The sequence below is a fragment of the Zootoca vivipara genome, chromosome 11 (genome assembly GCF_965207765.1).
Source record: "Zootoca vivipara chromosome 11, rZooViv2.hap1.1, whole genome shotgun sequence".
NCBI classification, from domain to species: domain Eukaryota; kingdom Metazoa; phylum Chordata; class Lepidosauria; order Squamata; family Lacertidae; genus Zootoca; species Zootoca vivipara.
Window position 1 is genome coordinate 49,519,829 of NC_142594.1, and position 23,118 is coordinate 49,542,946.

Sequence of the window (23,118 nt, forward strand, 5' to 3'; positions counted from 1 at the left end):
CTATACCTTTAAGAGTTTTAACTCGCCCTTCTGCAAAGTTCCTGTGCGCGTAAAGGGCTCTTGAGATCTCATGCGGCGAGCTTTCTGCCTCCTTATAACAAAAGGTTCAGTGGATTGGCAAAATACAGCAGAAAGCCGGCATTAAATAGGATAAAGATAATTCCTTGTGCACCTTTCTTCTAAGGGCAATATAAGAATTCACTGACTTTTATCTTATTTTCTTTTGTGTTGTCTTGCTGTATATATTTATATATATAGGCAGGAATGTGTGGCCACAGAAGAGAGCCCACAAGTGTTTTTCTGCTGCTGCGAGGGAAACTACTGCAATGAAAAGTTCACACACTTACCCGAAGTTACTGGCCCAGAAGGTGAGGCTTTTGTTTATCAAGAACAAAACTCTTTGTATTGGAAGCTGACTTCAGTGGGTTTCTGCTAACCTTGAATTCCTGGCTCGGCAATAGAACACAGAACCTAATTAGAGCAGTGGCATTTCATATTGCAAAGTCGAGGAGTTCTCAAAAATTTTAAGTTTCTACAGAATGTCGCTTAGTTGTTTCTCGGTCTTCCAGGTGAGATGAATTGCACGCTAGTCTCTCTCCACCCGTGAAGCAAAAGAAAGGCGCTCCTTTTCTGTCGCAGGATTTCTGGGGCGCATCACTGCAGGCAGAACGTTTGTGGGAAGAGAATGAGATAGTCTGGTTTACACAGATTTAGCTAAGATTCTCAATTAGCCCTTGTCCAAATGGCAGCTGGCATAGTAAGTGGTGGTGCTGAGGAAGATGGGAAGCTGCTGTGTAACGATCTGTTGATTCATCTAGCTCAGCATGGTCTACTCTCACTCACAGGGGGCAGCCAAGTGTTTCAGGCAGGGGTCTTTTCCCAGTCCTACCTGGAGATCCCGGGGATCGAACCTGCCACCTTCTGCTTTCCAGGCAGATGTTCTGCCACTGAGCTACGGCCCTCCCCCAGTGCAGAGGCTAGATTTGGGCAAGCCAGCTTTCAAGCCCAGAACTAGCTGGCCCAAATAATCAGGTGGCTTGAAGCAAACAAGAATTCAAAACCAGGATCTCTGTTAAAATCAAAATCTAGGCCAAGCGGTATAAGCCACAGACAGAAAGCTAGAGCAAGGTGCATTGTGATATATATATTTTCCCTTTCGAAATAATGCTTTTAGTTAAGAGTAACATGTGATGACAAAGCTAATTGAAATGCAGGAGGGAAAAATAATTTCTTTTCTCCCTTCTTTTTTTGCTGAATCAGATCGGGGGTAAACAGACCATTTGCGAGCAACACATTATAGTCCTTTTGAAGTGCATTTTTTTAAAAAAGAAAAGTGACCAAGGTGAAACTTTTCATTAGCAGCACCCTTAAAAAACTTGGGAGACTCGGGGCACTTAAACTCATCTAGCAATGTAACTGTGAAAAACACCAAGAGCAAAAGCATTTATCTGTATACAAGATGAAGGCCAGTACTGATGCAGACTCGGGTAAAAAAAAATCTTCACTTAAAAGATTGGTGGGGAAAGGAAGGTCTTCGGCATACACCAGAAAGTGAAGAGAGAGACAGTCAGGCCCGTCCTAGCCATAGAGGCTAGTGATGCGGAGAACCACAACGTCGGGCGCTGGAAGGGCGCCAAGTGTGCGCAGGGTTCCGGCGATCTGGCCAGGACTGTGCTCCTTCTCCAAGAACTCCACGCTGCGCCTCCTTCTCGTTTCCCCAGCGCTGGGTTCCGCTCAGTCAAGCTTCACCACCAGCGTGCGCACAGTGGCCAAGCAGCTCTTGCTGGTCCCGCGGTGCGCGCGCTGGTAGCAAAGCTTGACTGAGCAGAACCCAGCGCTGGGGAAACGAGAAGGAGGCGCAGCGCGGAGTCCTCGGAGGTGGCCTCCCGCTGCTGCCGCGGTCCGCTTGGCACTCCCGGGCCCTAGGAGAGGCGCTGGAGGGGGGCGCTGGAGGGACCTAGCGCCAGGGCGCTGGGTGGGCTTAAGACGGCCCTGGAGACAGTGCCTGCCTGAGATGTAATGGTTCCAAAAGGTAGCCCCCCCCCACCAAAGAGGAGTCCTGTTGAGATGGTATCTACAAGGAGGCCCTCCCATGCAGAGTATAGTGATCAATTTCACATATGAAGGGCAAGACAATCTTTTGAGTATCTTGGTCCCAGGAAGTATAATGCTTCTTTGTACACTGGTACCAGCACCTTTAACCCAGCCAGGTGGTTAGTTTGAAGCTATTCCCAACTGAAAGCTTAGTCGTGATGGCTGCATTCTGCCTCCACTGTTGGAGGCAGCATGCCTCTGGATAATAGTTGATCACAGGCAGGGAGAGTGCTGTTGTGTTCAGTTTTCTGCTGGTGGGCTTGGCCACGGAGGACAGAATGCCGGGCGCAGCCAGCTCTGCCATCAAGCAGACTGAGGAGGAGGCCTCAGGCAAAAGAAGGGGCAAAAGAAGCCCCTAAGGTGGGTGCCCCATAGGCGCCCTGCTGCCAGCGTAGAAGTGCCGCCAGCATCAGCTAAAACCACACCCCAAATTGCTCAGATCGGGCATGATCCCGAAATTGCAAGAGTGTGGGCAGAGAAGCAGTGCTGGTGGTAGCAGGTATGGTGAGAGGGACAGGGCAGGGGAAAGTGAGACTTCTGCTTCCTCCTCAGGTGGCAAAGCAGGACATGCCCCCCCCCGATCCTGCGCTAGCATGGGCCATTGGCCTGATATAGCAGGACTCTTTTTTATCTTCTCTAACTTGAGGTAATGGTGTGTAGCGACTGGAAGGGGCGATGCAACATATTTGTATGTTGAGGGTTGCATGCAGAAATCACCCGCAGAATTTGTGCCACAACCAAGACCCAAGGAGTCTGCTAGGCCCACGTATAGCCACGAATCTTCTCAGGGCATTGATGAGGCTGGAAGTGTCCCATGAACACAAGGACCTCGATTTGGGCAGCACGGATACTCAAACACGTAAAGAGAACTGCCCAGCGCTTACTGTTAGCTTGACCTCCCCTTGTCTTGGATGAAACCACATTCCAAGGTCTGAAGACGTCACGGCCCACATTGGTGAAAGGTGCCCCAAAGCAGGTCAGAGCAGTTTGCTCCTAGTAGCAGCAGAATCGGTGCCTCGGGATCCAGATTGAGAATCTGATTGGCGATCGATCCAAGATGAGGGTGAGGGAGTGTGACAACCTATGCAGCTGCTGCCTCTTGTTTCAAGGTACGAAGATTAGCTTCAAGAGCCGCAGCTTCTCTCCTTAAGACTTCTTCCTTCTCAGCGCGCTTTCCCGCAGCTGCCGCCTCATCCTTTGTGAGGGTTACTTCATCTGCTATACATGATGCTCTGGATGGATAAGACGATCTGTTGGCGTAAGAGTGGGCATGAGAGCTCCATGTCAGCGAGGAGCGGCGAGAACAAGGAGAGTGTTTGTGCTGTGAGGAGTGGCGCCCTGAAGTGGCTACTGACGAACTTGCGATGGAGCTGGAGCAAGACCTTAACAGTAGAGAAGCCTGGCCCACTGTCTTGAGAATGCGTCTTTGGTCTATCAGCTGCCTTGTCAGCCTCTGTGAGAAGCCCTGCTTCTTGTTCCTTTATGGCGCTTCTCCAAAGCGTTCATGGCTTCATGGAAAGTGGAGTCCCTCTGGCCGTTCACCTGCTTGAGAAGCTGCCACTCATCGCAGGTATCACTAGGCTGTAGTTGCGCAAAAATGGCGGAGAGGCAATCTGTGTAAGATGTCCATTGCACCAGGCGGGTCCTCTGGTGAGGCATATTCTCCAGGAGTGTTGCCCCATCCGTCTCCAGAATGTCTTTCTGCAACCTCTCCCAGGCTCTGTCAAGCTGCCTTAGCTGATTTGCCTTCTGTTCCTCTCTAAGGTAGCTCTCATTTTGGGGGTCAGCTTCCCAAGTCTGTTTTGAGCTGAAGACCCTGTGCCACCATTAGTTGTATCAGAAGCTGCTTCCTGTCTCATCCCCTGTTTGGTTGTGTTTTCAGAATGGTCTCCCATTTTCTTTAAGAATCTGGTTCAAATACAGTGGTACCTCTACTTACGAATTGTGTTCCGAACACACATTTGTAAGTCGGAAAAAAATTTGTAAGTTGAATCCCATAGGAATGCATTGGGAGAAAAAAATTGTAAGTCGAAGCAACCCTATCTAAAAATTCGTAAGTAGAAAAAATCCTATCTAAACCGCATCCAAGATGGCGGATGGAGCTCCATTTGTAAGTAGAAAAATTCGTAAGTAGAGTTATTTGTAAGTAGAGGTACCACTGTACACTTAAAATTGGAAGGCTGCAGTACTATATCTCTACACTAGATGAGGTGTGGCTTTCTCTCGAGGGTTTTATTCCTGTAATCTTTCAGTTTAGCTGTTTCAGAAGGTACCTGGGCTTTGCAATGGAAAAGTGGGCTTTGCAGTGGAGAATTAGCACGTCCATGGAATTGCAATGGAGGAGGTTTGCTGGGTGAGGAGAGTTACTCAGTTGCATAAGTTTTCAGTGAGTTGCTAGGAAAAGCAGGATGCACTTTTCTTCAAGGCAGAGGGTAGGGAAAATCCCAGGGCTAGGGAGCTTGCAGGCTGATACTTTGAGAACCTTGTTTGCATTTGTAAATTGCTCTGGGAGACCCACAGGGCTGGTTTCACATGCACAAAGGGAAGGCTGATTTGTAAACCACTTTCAGTTGCAAATTCTTGTTAGAGAGAAAGAGACGCATCATTCATGTTCTGTCTGGAGATTTCTCTCTCTTTGTGGATAGTATTAACAAAACTCCACAAATCTCTCATACATAGATTTATTGAAGATAATCAAGGCACATGTAGAAATATTGCTCACATTCCAATAGTCTGTTCTATGGCTCTGAATGAAGATGATTACAGTAGAAGCTTTTCATAAAGTTCTCTGTGGAGCTCTATAAGGACGAAGTGAGTTTGCCCTTCTTCTTGGGCTTTGCCATAACTAGGCTGCCACTAGATTACAAAGGAGGAAGGGAGGCTTCTTCCCGCTTTGGCCAGAGCCAATAGAAGGGACGTATTTTCCTGCTCTCTGGCAGAGCCAATAGAAGTGGACTATTGCTGTGCCTACATTTCCCAACCTGCCTTGGGGTCTCAAAAGGGAGGAAAGGCACTATCTTTTCTTAAAGGGGCAGCATTGTTATTCCTTCACCCTAATACAGTACTAATATGCAGATTTGCTATCACTAAATAACTGACCCCTGTGAGGGCAGAACGGTCGGTGTGGTTGTTTGTGTGTGAAAACAGAGAACAAAGAGGTGCATAAACAAAAATGCAATGTAATAAACTCCCATACAGTCTTATATGAATTGATAAAGTGTTATTATCCTATTACGCATGCAGATATTAATAGCCTATTACATTTTGTATAAACTCAAATCCCCATTAAGCCATATGTTACCGTGGAGGCAGCCACTGTCCCTCAGCCTGGCCAACGTCACAGGGTTGTTTTGGGGGTATAAACGCAATAAACAAATTAAAAATAAATGAAGAACCCAAATCCAGCCAGGATGATGGAATTCTGCCTTGGGGTGCTGGAGCGAAGGGTCATTTCGTCTTAAGCGGCAAGACAATTCTCACCGTGCCTGGGATCCTTACTGTTTCTACCCTCCTCTTCCTCCAGTGGTCTATGAGCCTCCGCCGCCAAGCCTCTCGCTGCTCAACATTCTGGTTTACTCTCTGCTTCCCATCATTGCCCTCTCCATCGCCATTCTCCTTGCCTTCTGGATGTACCGTCACCGCAAGCCCCCCTACGGGCACGTCGACATCAGTGAGGTAGGCGAGAAGCAAGGGGTACCTGGGAAACGTAAGGGTGGTTTCAGGCGGCTAAGCATTTGCAGAATCTGCTCCTGCAAACAGGATTTTAAAAGGGAGAGCTGGGCAGATAAACGGGGAGAAGCTTCCTGCGCAGCAGCCGATTCTCCTTGGGCAATAGCCGGTTCTTGCTGTGGAATCTGTGGCACGACAGTCTTCGGCCACGTGGTTTTCTTTCCCCTCGTGCAACAGCTGGTTGCTGTTGTGCAACCTGTTGTGTAAGTACCTTAAGTGATGTACTTGCCTTTCCGCTTGCGCAACAATGTTTTGACTGCACAATACGTATGCTGCAAAGCGCCTTTAACTTAGCGCAATCCCATGAACACAGGCTGTTTACCTCCCAGAACCAGATGCTGGGGGGAAACAGGAGAAGGAAACCGCCCCTTTGAGCACTGTTTGTGAGCTTCCCAGAGGTGTCTTAACTGGCTACTACTTGGCTAGATGATGGGTTAAACCAGGCATCCCCAAACTGCGGCCCTCCAGATGTTTTGGCCTACAATTCCCATGATCCCTAGCTAACAGGACCATTGGTCAGGGATGATGGGAATTGTAGCCCAAAACATCTGGAGGGCCGAAGTTTGGGGATGCCTGGGTTAAACAGACCTTTCCACCCAGTTCTTGCTGTTGCTGTTGTGTTTTTTTTAAAACAAAAAACAAAAACAAAACTGTATTCTGTTGCAAATGTAATTGGGGAAGGCAGAGCGGTTAAGGTATTGCCAAGAAAAAATACCATAGTCACCACAAATCAACCTTGAATATTTCATACAGAATATTACTTTTTAAAAGTTCTGTGACTGTTGGGTGAAAAGTTGCTTGAGTTTGCATTGGCCTAATTTTCCTGTTGAATAACAATATGACGCTAAAGCCAGTCAACTGAAACGCTGGAAGGGGGGTGGTGGAAATTTTTCTTTTATTTCTTTTCATTGTTTTCTTTACTGAATCAGACTTTTGAGGTTCAGAAACAATTCAGTGCCATTCCTTAGCACTGAAAGTGTACTGATGGGTACATTTAAGTGTTAAGGCCACTGAGAACAACATATTATTCCTTTTCAAATGCATTGGGATAAAACTTACCAAGGTCAGACTTTTGTATTCGTCGAGCCCTTACAGTCTGGAGACTTGGGCAATTTACATTTTCAGCTTTTTAAAACAGTCACGTGTTAAACGTAGGCATGCAACAACCAGATATCTGCAAGTATGTCTCATATGGGTACACTCACCAGGGGGCTGAGATTGGCTGCAGCTTCCCCATTCAGTTTACCTGCAGCGGCAACAACCTAGGATTGCTTCTACATAACATGCAAAACGACCTTAAAGGTAAATAGTGGGTGTAAGGAATGGCATCGAGTAACAGAAGTGGTGGTCCACTTTCCCAAGGAAGGTAGCAGGAAAGGCAGGCAAAGTCCTGAGTAAGCTTCTTGGGAAAAGGAGAGTCCCTCGCCTACATTTATGTCACCAGGCCCAGGCTGGAAGACCTAAGAGATGCTTCTCCTGGTTTGGAATGAGAAAGACTGCCTGTAGGCTCCTTGGGAACCCTCTGATTTTATCCTGGGGGAGGCATCTGCCAAGCCAGCATCAGTTCATTAGCCTGGGTTAGGGAAAACCCCACATTTGGGTCATACCTGAAACAAAAATGTCCCCAACTTCCAACTTGTCTATCTACATCATCTCCCACATCTTGTTCGCAGGACCCGGGTCTGCCACCCCCTTCTCCGTTGGTTGGACTTAAACCCTTGCAGCTGTTGGAGATCAAGGCTAGGGGCCGCTTTGGTTGTGTCTGGAAAGCTCAGCTGATGAATGACTACGTGGCAGTCAAGATATTCCCCATACAGGTGAGTGCCAGCATTGTACCTGCCGTTCAGAATTACTTGCTTCCCAACGGTTGCTTGGAGCAGGGAGTCCAGGTATATTATCATTGGATTGTAGAGTTGGAAGGGACTGCGGGGGTCATCCCTCTGCAATGCAGGAACCTTTTCTTGCCCGCCTCTCGTTGGTAACTTGATTTTTAACCAGAGCCCGTTTTTAATTGATTGACCACTTGTAGGGTCGGAAATACTGGCGCACCTGGAGACCGCATGGGCTGTTTCAGACTTCAAGCCAAGCGTTTGGAAACCTGTGGCTCCCCAGATGCTATTTTTCTCCAACTCCCATCAGCTCCAGCCACACGGCCCAATGGCCAGGGCATGATGGGAGTTGTAGTCCAACACCATATCGAGGCCCAGAGGTTCTGCAGTCCCTTATTCCTTCTCCTTTGGGTTTGTTTGCTGCTTCTTTGTTTCTTGACCATAGACTCTGAGGGACCCTGAGGATCGTCTAGTCCGTAGCTAGGCAAACTAAGGCCCGGGGGCTGGATCCGCCCCAATCGCCTTCTCAATCCGGCCCGCGGACGGTCCAGGAATCAGCGTGTTTTTACATGAGTAGAATGTGTCCTTTTAATTAAAATGCATCTCTGGGTTATTTGTGGGGCATAGGAATTTGTTCATTTCCCCTCCCCAAAATATAGTCCGGTCCCCCCCACAAGGTCTGAGGGACAGTGGACCAGCCCATGGCTGATAAAGTTTGCTGACGCCTGATATTAGTCCAACCCCCCGCAATTTCAGGAATATTCAGCTATCCCATACAGAGATTAGACCTGCAACCTTGGTTCTATCAGCACCACACTCTTACCAACTGAGCTATCCAGAGACTTTGGTATGGTTGTCCCCAGTGTACTCTTGGTTTGTTTTGCATTATATGCTGCCACGAGCAATTATAATTGAGAGACAGAATATAAAAGTACTGTGGGTTGATGGAGAATTAAAAGTCTCGTTAAAAAGATATTGGGATATGAAATCCCCACTATGTCGGCGCTTCCTGAACTTCCGCCCTTTGGACCCCTTGAGAATCACTGAGGGTCTTAGTGGACCATTTGATGGTTTTTTCTGCCTGTATTGCAGCTGGATGCTGTATGGTTTTAAATTGTATTTTTTATTGCTTCTTTTATTTCTTATGTATTGTGTTTCATACCATTCAAATTCCAGTGCAGTAAGATGCAATACAAGAAATAAAAGATGCAATAAAAATGCAATTAAAAATCAATATGAACAATATTGAACGCGAGTCTGACCAAATTGCGGGAGGCAGTGGAAGACAGGAGTGCCTGGCATGCTCCGGTCCATGGGGTCACGAAGAGTCGGACACGACTAAACAACAACAACAATGAACAGTATAATGCAATGGATGCGTCGTCTCCCGTCTTCAACCACAAACCTGCAGAGACGCCATGGAGCGCCTGAATGAAGGACTACAGTGGGGAACGTTGCCGCCCTTCCCAACATCTAGTGTTCTTTTTGCTAAGTTATGTGGGTGGATTGGTCAGTGAGACCAGACCACAGGGAGATGGTCTCTTACATGCAGGCTGCACACAGAATATGTGAGAAAGTCTGGAGACTGACCAAGCACGCAGAAGTGGAAACTATAGGAATCTGGCTGGTGCCAGCAGCAAGTTGCCAGTTTATTTTTTATTATATACGGGTCTGATCTGGGTAAAACTCAGTGACTGTGGCAGGATTCTCTGTTGCTGCATAATACAGCGTCTTATTAAATGCCATCCTCCTTCAGCTACATAGATTTCAATCAGTAAGAAAATGGCTAAGGTGCATAGAAGAGGGGGAGTGCCCTTGGAGCTGGGAGGTCTACCCCATGAGCAAATGTAGAATTCCTTGAACTCTTGGGCCTTCAGGTTGGCTATCTGCTGTGATAAAGGGGGCAACATTTAGCATCCTCGCTGGACACAAACGTTCAAGGGCTCCCACTACATTTATCTCCCCACCTCCCGCAGCGCTTGCTATTTATGAGCTGGGCTGATAACCACACATTGACATCTGCAGGGCACCTTAGCTTGAGTTCAGATGTTAACATATTTTGTTTTGGTAGTGATAGGAAAGAACTTTGCTCTGCAGTACGCAAAAGGTCTCGGAAAGGATCTCGTGGTAGAGCCAAACTAGACAAGGCTCCATTATTTCAATAAGCAGTTGCGTGAATGGGGTTTTAAGAAGTAAATTGCAGATGCCCCCCTCTTCCCCCAGTTCAGATAGAGACCCTAGCTGATGGGGTGGTGCCATGGAATTTTTGCAGGTACCCCCCCCCCAAAAAAAATATGCTTGCATTGATGCCAACGGGGGATTTTCTACCCATGCAAAGTGCAATCGCCGCCTGTGCTTGCTCTTACCTTTTAAAAAGCCACCTGCTCAATGGTTAATTGCAAAAGTGGTGTATCATCTCCACTGTGGTTGCATTATAAATCTGAGCCAATCAAGTGTTTTGTGATTATCAGAGGTGGCTCTGTTTTAAGAAAACTTTGGGAGACCTCTAGGCATTCCACCCACACAACTCCCCCCCCCCAATTTTTGTGTATTAAGGCTTTTGCCCAGGGCTGAAAGCAAATAGCCTATTTTAAATTGCTGTTTGTACCGGAAAAAAATCAGTGACACATTTATCTAAGAACAGCACTTAACCTCCTGCACAATTAACATTGTTTTCTTGGTTGTTTCTTTTTGGTTCTTTTCTAAACAGACACGCCTCTGAAATGTCCACACTTCTTTTCTGTTCTGGAAACATAACAGAACAGTGTGCCACTTTGGCGCTATAGAGAAAATGCTTGGTGCTGAGTCATTGGTGCCTTTTTGCTCCTCCCTCATAAGTCAGAAAACTGCAGTCGGCCTTAGCTTAGCTTGACGATGTGTGAATCAGGAAACTCCGATTCACAGCTTCCAAACGAGACAGGATCTTACAAATCCTGGCTTGCTTAGAAGCCATTAACCATAGTTCTAAGCTTTCCTGTCACAGGAAACACTGGTTAACTGTGGCTTATTAGTTTGTTTCCCCACTTGTTCAAAGGATGCCTACAGCTTGTGGGCATCCAAGTCTTTAAAGAGTTGCAAGCAAAGCTGCGTTCTGCTCATGCAACAAACTTCTGCTTGTGCAACAGAACCTCCTCCTGTAGCCCCACCCCATGCCCCTCAAAGTCTGATCCAGAAGGTTGGGGAAATGCCCAGAGTAGATTTGGTGGGGGCAGCCAGAGAGAATCAGAGAAAATGAGGGAATGCTGTGGATATAGCCTATCTTGATTTCAGCAAGGCCTTTGACAAGGTGCCCCATGATATTCTTGTAAAGAAGCTGGTAAAATGCGGGCTAGACAATGCTACCATTCAGTGGATTTGTAACTGGCTGGCTGACCGAACCCAAAGGGTGCTCATCAATGGCTCCTCTTCATCCTGGAGAGAAGTAACTACGGTAGTGGTGTGCCACAGGGTTCTGTCTTGGGCCCAGTCGTATTCAACATCTTTATCAATGACTTGGATGATGGGCTTGAGGGCATCTTGAGCAAGTTTGCAGATGACACCAAATTGGGAGGGATGGCTAATACCCCAGAGGACAGGATCACACTTCAAAATGACCTTAACAGATTAGAGAACTGGGCCAAAGCGAAAACAAGATGAATTTTAACAGGGAGAAATGTAAAGTACTACACTTGGGCAAAATAAAAAATAAAAAAAATGAAAGGCACAAATACAGGACGGGCCACACCTGGCTTGAGAGCAGTACATGTGAAAAGGATCTAGGAGTCTTGGTAGACCACAAACTTGACATGAGTCAACAGTGTGATGCAGCAGCTAAAAAAGCCAATGCAATTCTGGGCTGCATCAATAGGAGTATAGCATCTAGAATCAAGGGAAGTAATAGTACCACTGTATTCTGCTCTGGTCAGACTTCACCTGGAATACTGTGTTCAGTTCTGGGCACCACAGTTCAAGAAGGATACTGACAAGCTGGAACGTGTCCAGAGGAGGGCAACCATAATGGTCAAAGGCCTGGAAACAATGCCTTATGAGGAACGGCTTAGGGAGCTGGGTATGTTTTGCCTGGAGAAGAGAAGGTTAAGGGGTGATATGATAGCCATGTTCAAATATATAAAAGGATGTCATATAGAAGAGGGTGAAAGGTTGTTTTCTGCTGCTCCAGAGAAGCAGACATGGAGCAATGGATTCAAGCTGCAAGAAAGAAGATTCCACCTAAACATTAGGAAGAACTTCCTGACAGTAAGAGCTGTTCGGCAGTGGAATTTGCTGCCAAGGAGTGTGGTGGAATCTCCTTCTTTGAAGTTCTTTAAGCGGAGGCTTGACAGCCATCTGTCAGGAATGCTTTGATGGTGTTTCCTGCTTGGCAGGGGGTTGGACTGGATGGCCCTTGTGGTCTCTTCCAACTCTATGATTCTATGATTCTAAAAAAATAATCCTGTTGCACAAGTGGAACTCTGCTTACGCAGCATTGGAAGCACCCCTAAGCCAGAAGTTGATCGTATGCACCATTGCCAGTTTTGGTGATGTCGAAGAAGTCCATACATTGTTTTCCCATCGTTGATTGGAGGATGAAACCAGATTAGCAAGGAGAGAGGTGTGGAAGGGGATTAATGGGTCTGCATACAGGTTATAGATGCCTGCTTAAGTTGTCTTGGTGCACAATTTTCAGCTGTGCTTTCAGAGTTCTCATGACTAGAATTAAGGAACAGAGAAGCATATACTGTATACATCTACAAGTTGTCTGCAGGCCTACCCATACTTTCTGTTCTGCCAGTTTAATCCCCTGCGATGTTCCCCAAATAATTTTGAGAGCAGGATGAAGATGCTGAGAATTCTCTACCAGGGAACCCTATTTCTCTTTCCCCACAGAAGTAAAATTCCTATGGATCCCCATGACTGTGGGAATGATTGTTGAACCAGTTCTTAAGTCTGTAGTTTGGCTATATTCTGAGAAATCTTTAAACACTGTCCCTTATTCTTTTTAATCCTCCACAATTTGTTTGCCGTCGTGGATTTAAAGAAGATTTTAATGTCATCTGTTCCAAGCCAGCTCTGACTAACTAGTTGGATATCCTGCCCTAATCCAGATTAGAAAGCTGTAACTGTTAAGATTACACACAAAAGGTTTAAATCTGGTTAATGTCTATCTAGTCCTTGTTCTTTTTCTGTGCTGCTTTTGAAAACCTTTAGCTAAGCTTTATTTGACATTTCCTTGGTTCTCCTTTCTCTTTGACACAACGGATAGGTGGGAAATGTTGGATAACAGAACTTTCATTTTGAAACTCTACGTTTTCTAGTTAAGTGAAACTGCAAAATTTCTCCAGCTGGAGTTTTGTAGGAATAGTTCCATTATTTAATACAACTTGTGTGTGTGTGTTGTTTTGCCAAAGAAGGTATCTCAGGTGGTGTACAATGGCATGGTTTGCACATAAAGCTAAGTCGTGGTTTGTTCAACCAAAGTCAAGGTTTGTTTGCATATCTGAACCCACCCCTCCAGCCTAATTATGGTTTCTTTTCTAGCAACAAACCACAATCTGAAATCAAGGTTTGTTGTTGGCTCATGAACTATGGCTTGTTTAACTTTTAACTCTAGTTTGGTCCGAACCCAGCAACCTATCTTAACCATGGGTTGTTTGGCCACCCCACCTCAGATACTTGCAAGGCCACAGAGGCAGAAGGCTCTCAGAGCAGCTGGAAAATAAGCCAAGCTTTGGAGAAAGGAGTCGTCGCTTATTCATTTGCATGTAAAACAAACCATGGCTTTGTGTTACGTGCAAACACATGTGCAGTTTCTCCTCTCTTAGGTTTTTTGTACCAATGTAATTTTAGTTGCATTGTTCAAAAAAATTGCAAAGGGGGAAGCATCAGTTAAGCTTGACACTAGAAAGTTACGCCCATCAAGCTTAAATGGAGACACGGAGAAGCGACTGAATTGGAATAGTGTGGCAACAAACAAGTTTTGAAATTCTTCCTTCTCCTGGGGAGATTATCCTGCCCGCAAGAAAGCAATATAAGTCTCTTCCCGTTGCAAAGCATTAAGCTGCCATATACTAGGTCAGACTCTCCATTTAGCTCCAGTGCTGTTGACAAAGACTGGCAGCATGTCCAAAACACTTCAATATTCATAGGTGAATATGCATGGGTGCAATCAGATGTTTGGCTGAGGGGGTGTATGGACCATACTTTGATGTTGAAATGAACCTCTGAAGAAGCCACTTCTTAAGAGCCCTTGTGCAAACGCTCCTAGAGTTCTGTGCCGAGTGGGGAAGAGCACTAAGAATCTCTTAACAGGGACTTCTCAGCACCTTACTGAACTTTTAAATCCCAGGCTTTTTGTACGAGATTTTCAGCTGCGTAGCTTCACGAATGCACATTTTTGTAGGATTGCCCATTCCACACGGCAACCCCCCCCCAAAGCATTTATCTTTCTTTTCCTCCACCCTATCTACAGGATAAACAATCCTGGCAGAGCGAGAGGGAGATTTTCAACACCCCGGGCATGAAGCACGAAAACCTTTTGCAGTTCATCGCGGCAGAGAAGCGGGGAACAAACTTGGAGGCAGAGCTGTGGCTGATCACAGCTTACCATGACAAGGTAGCAGATGTGTGACTGTGTTGTCATCTTGATAGCTGCAGGAAGACCTGAAGCAAACTGAAGGGGAAGCAGCTCTAAACACACACACACACACACACACACACACACACCTCTGTCCCCCTTTGTAGGGGAAGCCGAGAGGTGAGGCAGGTTCTTAAAGCCCACTAACCCTCCCAGGAGCAGGGCAAAACAAAGAGAAGGGAAAGAGATGGGATAAACAGTGAGGAAGGAGTTTAGTGACAGATCCTACACCTCTTTCCTTTATCCACCAATTCAAAGACCCTCTTTATCAGTGCTTCCACCTCCTGAGAGACGGTGGGATTGCCTAGAGGGGAATTAAGAGGCAAGGGGGCAGAAGGGGGACCGCTGGAGGTGCAAGCGGCCATCAGACTTAGAAAATCTGGTGTCACTGGATTTAGATCACTTTTGTAGAATTAATTAAACTAAATAGTTTTAATTGCACTTTGAATAAATGTGAAATTGATGGTTACTGTTTTGAATTTCACTGCATTACTATGTTCCTTGGTGGGTCGTGCAACCCACCCACCCACCCCCGCCGCCGCTACCAGGGTTCTGATTAATGCTTTTTATAGGGTAGGGTAGGTGGCACTGGAAATGAGTTTATGGCACCAAGGGTGTGGCTGCCTCTCTGTACGGGTGGAACCTGGTATGTGCACATCAGCCACAATATCGCACGTGGGAACCACAGTGGGGCTCCCTTGCCATTCTTATACAAACATCATCAGGTTCTGCCATTTTGCCACAGTTAAGGCTGCTTAGCCCAGAGGGTTGTTTTTTTATGCGTGGGTTTCTTATGTCCACTGCCCAAAATGAAAACATGCCTCTGCTTTTAGAGAGGGTTTTTCTGCTCAGGGTGCAACCTAAGGTTCAAGAACCTTGTCGAAATGCTTCGCAGAAGCTGGAACTCAATAGGGGCTTTTCAGACAGTTTGGTGCCATGCAGCCAAACGTTAAGCAGCTTTAAACTCCGTTTTATTCCAGAAGGGAAACTTGAAGCCTATTTTTAGCTCCCCCATTGAAATGAACACTACTTGCAACTCATTATCGTACACCTGTTTTTACTCAGGTGTAATTCCCACTGTGTTCAGTGGGACAACCCCCAGGTAAATGTACACTGGATGGCAGCCTTAAAGCGCTTCGCTTTGTCAGGATTAAGCTATGATTGAAATGCAGTCTGCCATTGAAATGGGGCACCCCCCTGAGCCTGGCCCAGAAGTTCCAGTTGGTGCAAAGAGGCTGTGGCTAGACCATTGATGGGGAAAGACTATCGCCAGCACACAACTCCAGTGCCCAGAAGTCTGCATGAGCTGCCCATAGGCTACTGTGCCAAGTTAAGGGTTATTGTTAGTGGTTCCCCAAGGCTTGAATGCACAGCCATCAGATAGCCCTCTTCCCTACTGAATTTCCAGCACCTACTAAAGACTTTTTTTTTAAAATTCCAGCTGGCATTTTAATTGAAGACTGGTTTTATAGCTTTGACTTTTTCTTTGGTATTGTATTCTTGCAAACCACTGTAGTGACTGTTGTAGCTAAGCAATTGTTTAAGAGGCCAAGAAGGAGGCCTTGTCGCCTGGGCAGTCCAGGACCTCCATCCATCCTGCCCAGACTTGCACCCCAGAGAGGTCACTTCGATGCTGCTAACACAGCAAAAACAAAAACACACACATGGGAAGTAGCAGCAGCAGTTACTGGTTTTTGCAGCCACAGCAGGCGCTGTGATTCTCCAGCGGGTTTGACTTCACCCCGGCAGGCACACTCCATTGTCTCTGAATAACGGCAAATTGTTTAAATAAATAAATATTATGAACTGAATGCCCCTCATAACCATCTAGTTGCAATAAGGGTCTTTGAGCGGCCGGGGTGGGGGTGGGGAAGGGAATCCTTTTCTACACATCGTGTTCTGATTCTTCCAGGGCTCTTTGACCGACTACCTGAAAGGGAACATTGTCAGCTGGAACGAGCTCTGTCATATAGCAGAAACCATGGCTCGCGGACTCTCTTACCTGCATGAAGATGTCCCTTGGTGTAAAGGAGAAGGCCACAAACCTGCTATAGCACACAGGTACGTGAGGTTTGTTTGTTTGTTTTTTTAATGTAGGCAATTGTGCCACAAATCAAAAGGTGTGTACTTTGTATGCAGAAGGTCCCCTGTTTCAGCTGTGTTCATCTGCAATACAGCACCAGTCTGAAGGGGAGCCTTCTTCCTCAATCTTATGCCCCCTTGCTGATTTTTAATACAGTTTCCATCAGTCTCAACCAACACGGCTGTACCATTTTTAACAACCCCCCCCCCCAAAAAAAAAAATGCTGGAGGGCACCAGGTTGGGAAAGTCTGGTTTATACAAATTTCCCTACCAGGTTATGCTCCTCGGGACCAAGCAATGGTAAGTATAACATTGTGCCTGTTTCATAAGCTGCAATGATGGAAGACGTTCTGGGAGGGAGAGCAATGGGAAGAGAATGGGTTGCCATCTAACAAATGCAACACCCCCCCCCCCCGCCGCCGCCTGCGCAGAGGGAATAAATGAGTCATTGTAGTGCCGGTGAATAGAGAGCCGTCTTCGGATTCAAGAAGACCCTGGTTCAAGTTCTTTCCCCTACTTTGAACAAGTTTCTGTCTCTTAGCAAACGTGGGGCCTGTTTTTGTTGTCATTATTAACCTCAGGCATCAGGACAGTGTTATGCGGTGCTTTATATAAGGAGCGTGCCCTCATAATACATTGTCAGGTCAAGGAAGACGTTTTGCTCAAGTCTTATTAACTTGTTTGTGTGGGAAGGAGCCGCTCTCAGTTCTGAAGCAGAGAGAGGGGGGGAGGGAGGGAGAGGGAGAAAGAGTTGTGTGTGTTGAGAGAGAGAGAGAGAGAGAGAGAGAGAGAGAGAGAGAGAGAGAGAGAGAGAGAGAGAAGCACTTCTATCCAGCAAGCCCTGTGACCTACAGCACAAAGAAAAGAGACACAACTCTCAGTGTGTGACCAGGCCAGTCTCATTTTACTTACATGTGTGAACCCACCTAGGTGTTCAAGCACAGTGAAATTCTTAGCGGACAAGAGAGGGGAATGATAAGGGTGCACAGCAAGGATTCGAAATGTTCATTTGCTCACTGATCGTGTTGCATCTCCTTCCTCCATGGAGCTCAGGATAAAATGGAGGTATCTCATTTTATCCTCACAACAGCCCCGTGAGGTGAGTTAGGTGGAGAGATGGTCACACACACACATACACATACACACACACACACACACTCCATTGAGGAGTAGCCAGTGATGGGCCGTCCAGTGTCATTGGGCTAAGGCATAAGAGCTTTTGCGCCCAAGAATCTACTTCATCAGTTGATAATGGTCAGGGATGGGGGATCTTTTTCACTCCAAGGGCCAAATTACCTTCTGGGCAAGCTTCCGAGGGCCACATCCCAGCCCTGGGCAGAGCTATAAACAAAAGTGGGCAGAACAGAAAATGCAATTTTTAGCTCTGGTCAACAGTTCCTACGTGCCCCCTCTATCTTCCATCAGATCTCGAAGGGCCAATCCAGCCAGGCAAAGATACTTGGCGTGCCAAGTCGGGCCAGTGAGGAAGGTGGCCTGGTGGGAGAGTTCTGAGGGCCGGATAATGAGGCGTGGAGGGTCCACATTCAGTCTCCAGGGGTCCAGATCATGTAGAATCTGGACCACAGAAGCTTATGCTGCAATAACATTCAGGAGCCTCAAGTCTTCCTGTCAGGGCCACTGCAGGAGACTTAACACAGCTGAAAATATGAAAATCCAAATCAGCGCCAGCCCCGTTTGGCATGGCCTCAGTTCAGAGGCTTTCAGACTGTGTGGAAGCTTCTCGGAGGTTCCTCTGTTAGGGTACCTGCAATGCCAGAGGAGCTCTGTGGAAGATGGCTTGCACTGTCAGTTGATATGGTTGGTGGCGGTATGTGTGCAGTGCTTTCATGGAAGATATATACCGGTAGGGATAATGTCCATGCAGAAAGGATTCCTTGACGGGAGAAAGTCTGGAAACTATTGTCCTAGCTTTCTAAGTGCTGCACTGCCCCCTGACGGCACTTTATATTGCACACACTTAAATTGCCAGCAAGGTAACAGAATTTGATTTCATAGAATTGTAGAGTTGGAAGGGACTCCCAGAGTCAATTAGTCTAACCCCCTGCAGTGCAGGAGGAGGAGGTTTCCGTTTTCGTAAGCAACTGCCCCCTCTTTGAATCCATACTGGGGTGTCCTTCCTTCCTTCCTTCCTTCCTTCCTTCCTTCCTTCCTTCCTTCCTTCCTTCCTTCCTTCCTTCCTTCCTTCCTTCCTTCCTTCCTTCCTTCCTTCCTTCCTTCCTTCCTTCCTTCCTCTAACGTTCTCCCCCTTCCACCGCCGCTTTCTGTTATTGCCCCTAAACAAAAGCAAGCGGCTTCCATTCACAATTAGCAATCGCTTTAAAAGTTCATTGGGACATGATGTCTTTTGGAGATGGGGGTCGGGGTTACCCGGAACAATTTCTAGCAGACCCATCTGGCTAGGCCAGGTGTCTTATTCTGCCATGCAATTAACTCTTACCTTATTCATAGCCTTTCACACATTGCATTGGTGCTCACGTGCCTCAAGGGCAGCTCTAGGAACACAGGAAGTTGTCATAGACAAAGCCAAGCCATTGGCCCATCTCCTGGCAGCAGTTCCTGAGGGTTTCCCTGTCCTGCTTGCTGGGTATCAAAGCTGGAGTCATTCTGCATGTGTTCAGCCACTGAGATTATTGCATTTTCCTTTATCAAAGCTGGCCAGAGAAGCTGGGGGATTTCTGAGATGGCAACGCACTGGTCACCCCTCATGAAGGTTACCTGGGCGTTTTGTCCTAGTATTAAACAAAAGTTGTTTTGTTTAATCCTAAACAAATGAAAGAGAAGCATCAATTGTTGTCATCAGTGGCTTTTTTGTTCCAGACGTTTTGTCCGTTTTACTTTCTTAAAACGGGGAAGGCATTCAGCTGAAGCTTCACTCGGGGGAGACCTGTTGAAATGAATGCACATGACTTAATTAGGCCCATTCATTTTATGTTGTGAACAGCCCTGAGATGATGATGATGATGATGATGATGATAAAAACAACAACACAACCTCCAGATGTTGTTAGACCACAATACCCATCTCTCTTGACCATGCTGTTCAGGGCCGTCTTAAGTATATTTGGCACCATGGTGCGACGGATCCCTCCGGCGCCCCCGCCCTGCCCCGTTTCCCAGTGCGGCGGGCGGGCGGAGCTGCGCGGCCAGTGCTGGGCGGGCACGGCGGGCAGGCAGGCAAGTGCCCTGCGCCACCCAGCCTGCCCATAGGGCCGGCCCAGATGCTGTTGATGCAGAAGACAACAGTTGGTGCCCCTGTAGAATAAATAACATTCTGTCAAAATATTTCTCGCCAATTTCAGTGCCACGTCTTTTCCCTCCAGCTGGGCCACTGGAATCTGTGGTGCCAGTTGTATCATACCTCCAATGTTTAGGATGTGAGGGAGATCTTTCTCTCAGAAGAATAGAGAATTGCGAGAGGATGCCGTTCCCCTGCAGGGTATTCTGTACCCTGGGAACTCACTGAACTCTCCTCCTCTCTCTGCTGTGGTGTCTCTCTCCGTAACGTATTCTGACAGGAGATTTCAGAAAACAATTGTCTCTGCCCTCATTAATTATGTCGCTGGGCCCCGCGGTTGTCCCGCGATCCGACCGGCAGGGTTACCACAGTGAATTGAATTGATGGCAGGAGAATTATAATGCCAAACACACATGGGCTTGCCATCTGCTGCCTAAGGGCTGTAATTTAATTATATTCACCCACATCCCTTCTTCTTAACCCACGCCACGCTGAAAATGTTAGAAAGTTCAGGAATGACTTAATCGCCAGGGCTTTTGAACTTACAGGGTAGGTAAGGACAAAAAGTGAGGGAACCAGGGCAACAGCTACGGTTACAGCACCTAACTCAGCTCTCCGGAAAAGGCCTGGCTGAGGAGTCTAGATGGCGTAAAAACAGCAAAGGGTGTTGGAAGCTTATCGTGTCTTTGTTTATTTATTGAATTTCTATCCCTCCCTCCCTCCTCAAACATATAATACAATACAATAACAAAGCAAACGTTCCAAAACAAATATATAAAAGAATAAAAAAATTGTCCAGTAGCACCTTAGAGACCAACTAAGTTTGTTCTTGGTATAAGCTTTTGAGTGCATGCACAACAGACAACAGTTGTTGTTGTTGTTTTTAAAAAGTTACAATTAAAAACATCTAAAAACAGTTAGTCTTAAAGCAGTTAAAGACACTCTTCCATCTAACAATATTATGGTTGCCTGGAACAGAATAACTCAGTCCCCAAATCCTTGGGTAAACGGGAATGTTTTCAAATTCCTCCTGAAGGTTGATGATGGAGACGGATGAAACTCCGAGACAGGGCATTCCACCTCTGGGGAGCCACCACTGAAAAGGCCCTGTCAGGGGGGCCTGTATCAACTGGGCAGCCCCCCCCCCCGGTGGCAGTGTAGGATGAGCTGGTCTCCAGGTTGGCCTTATTTTACTTCCTGGTCTTTCCGATAATGAAAAGAACAAGATCAAACCCACTTCTCATGCTCACATCCGTAGCGGAACTCACATAGGCTATGGACGAGTCAATATTTCACCTGGAACTGCCTATTTCAGAGCGATGGTATCTGTGACCTTACTTCCCTTCTCTATCCTACATGCCCTGCGTTGGCTCCCAGTATGTTTCCGAGCACAATTCAAAGTGATGGTGCTGACATTTAAAGCCCTAAACGGCCTCGGTCCAGCATACCTGAAGGAGCGTCTCCACTCCCATCGTTCTGCCCGGACACTGAGTTCCAGCGCCGAGGGCCTTCTGGCAGTTCCCTCACTGCGAGAAGCCAAGTTACAGGGAACCAGGCAGAGGGCCTTCTCGGTAGTGGCACCCGCCCTGTGGAACGCCCTCCCACCAGATGTCAAAGAGAAAAACAACTACCAGACTTTTAGAGGACATCTGAAGGCAGCCCTGTTTAGGGAAGCTTTTAATGTTTAATAAATTATTATATTTTAATATTTCTGTTGGAAGCCGCCCAGAGTGGCTGGGGAGGCCCGGCCAGATGGGCGGGGTATAAATAATAAATTATTATTATTATTATTAATATTATTATTATCCTTCCCCCTTTTTTTGCAGGGACTTCAAGAGCAAAAACGTATTGCTGAAGAATGACTTGACAGCCGTGCTTGCAGACTTTGGGTTGGCTGTACGGTTTGAACCTGGGAAACCTCCAGGAGACACCCACGGACAGGTAAGACCTGCGGCTTAGCAAAAGTGTCTGCTTCCGCTAACCCCCTTAGCAACACCTCTTAGTGCATGCAACAGCATTTCCTTGGGTCAAGAAATTATACCATTTTTGGGGACAAGATGTAGTCGTTGTCAGACAAATGGGCACACTTAGTTGTCACCTTCACTATGGCTTGACTGTTGGGAAAACCACATTTCCATGCGATCACATCATTGTTCTCGGAATCCACCTGTGCTGTCCAGCAGAGTCCCTGGACTACGCATGCAGCAGAATCAGGTGGTAAAGTCCTCAATTGGCAGAATGGGCCTCTGCCACTTTATTCAACCACTGGCGCTTCAATTTTTTGAATGCTTCCAATTATTTTATTTTTAAAAATTTATTATTCACCTGTAGATCCGGTGTGGGGGTGGGGTGGGGGTGGATCAAAGGAGAGAGAGATGCCAGTACTCACATCTTGACAAAAGTGCCATGGGTGCCAACACCAAATGACTGCCATGATCAGCAAAGGAAATAGTAGTGGTGATAGCACTCAGTAGCAGTGAGTATAATCACAAAAAATGTGTGTGTGTGTGTGTGTGTGTGATTATATTACAGTGGTGCCTCGCTTAACGAATGCCCTGCTTAATGAAATTTTCGCTTAACGAAAGGATTTTTCGAGCGGAGGTTGCCTCGCTAGACGAATTCGTTTTACGAAAAATTCGTCTAGCGAATCGCGGTTTCCCATAGGAATGCATTGAAATTCAATTAATGCGTTCCTATGGGCAAATTTTTTTTAAAAAAAATTCAATGCATTCCTATGGGATTCGCTAGACGAATTTTTCGTTATAAGAAAAGACCCGTGGAACGAATTAAATTCGTCTAGCGAGGCACCACTGTATTATAATATATTCAAGAATCCAACTCCCTGCAAGGAGAATACCAGGCACAGCAGTGAGTGGGTTACCCTGGGACCTTTCTCTGTGAAGTGTTTGTTGTTTTGCTAGCACGTTCTTTAATGTGGCGAAACATTCGAAACTGGCTGGCGTAGTGCGGGCCACTCTTTCCGCCTGATTCTGCTGCAGATGCTAAGAGCTCTCGGTGGCTCATCCCAGCGACCAGCCCAGTCAAAATACAGCTAGAGAATTGCACAGACTAGAAGCTGACATTGGATGTTGCAGGATACGCTTCGACCATTCAACAGTTCTTTGTTTGGGATGGGCAGATGGAGGGGGCACAACCCCACCATTCAGCTCTGTACTGATACGTCCACAAACACACACATCCACACACACCCCACTGAATTCCCTGCAGCGTTGAATGTGGAGAATGCTTTATGGCCAGATTCATGACCTTAATGGCACTCAAGTTGGCAGGGGGAGGGAAGCCCTACCTGCCCTACATAGGGTATGGGAAAGTCTTGCTCCTCCACCTACTTCTGCAAATGATGACTACCTTACTTTTCCGTGTATAAGACTATATTTTTTTCTTGAAAAATCATGCTAAAAAATTGGTGTTGTCTTATACATGGGTAGTGAATAGGGTGGGCATTTGCTTGGGTTGCTGCTGCGTCTGTTGTGCGTGTGATTGGTTGCTGCGTC

At 46.7% G+C, this 23,118-nt stretch overlaps 1 protein-coding gene across 1 annotated transcript in view; it reads left to right on the plus strand.

The window, feature by feature from the left end:
• The window catches only part of ACVR2B (activin A receptor type 2B), a 124,926-nt gene that overhangs the window by 96,514 nt on the left and 5,294 nt on the right, over positions 1 to 23,118 (plus strand). The window contains exons 3-8 of the mRNA XM_035130394.3: positions 259 to 368; positions 5,618 to 5,769; positions 7,497 to 7,640; positions 14,101 to 14,244; positions 16,178 to 16,326; positions 21,430 to 21,544. Coding sequence (XP_034986285.1) covers positions 259 to 368; positions 5,618 to 5,769; positions 7,497 to 7,640; positions 14,101 to 14,244; positions 16,178 to 16,326; positions 21,430 to 21,544 — 814 coding nt within the window. The remainder of the gene's footprint in view (positions 1 to 258; positions 369 to 5,617; positions 5,770 to 7,496; positions 7,641 to 14,100; positions 14,245 to 16,177; positions 16,327 to 21,429; positions 21,545 to 23,118) is intronic.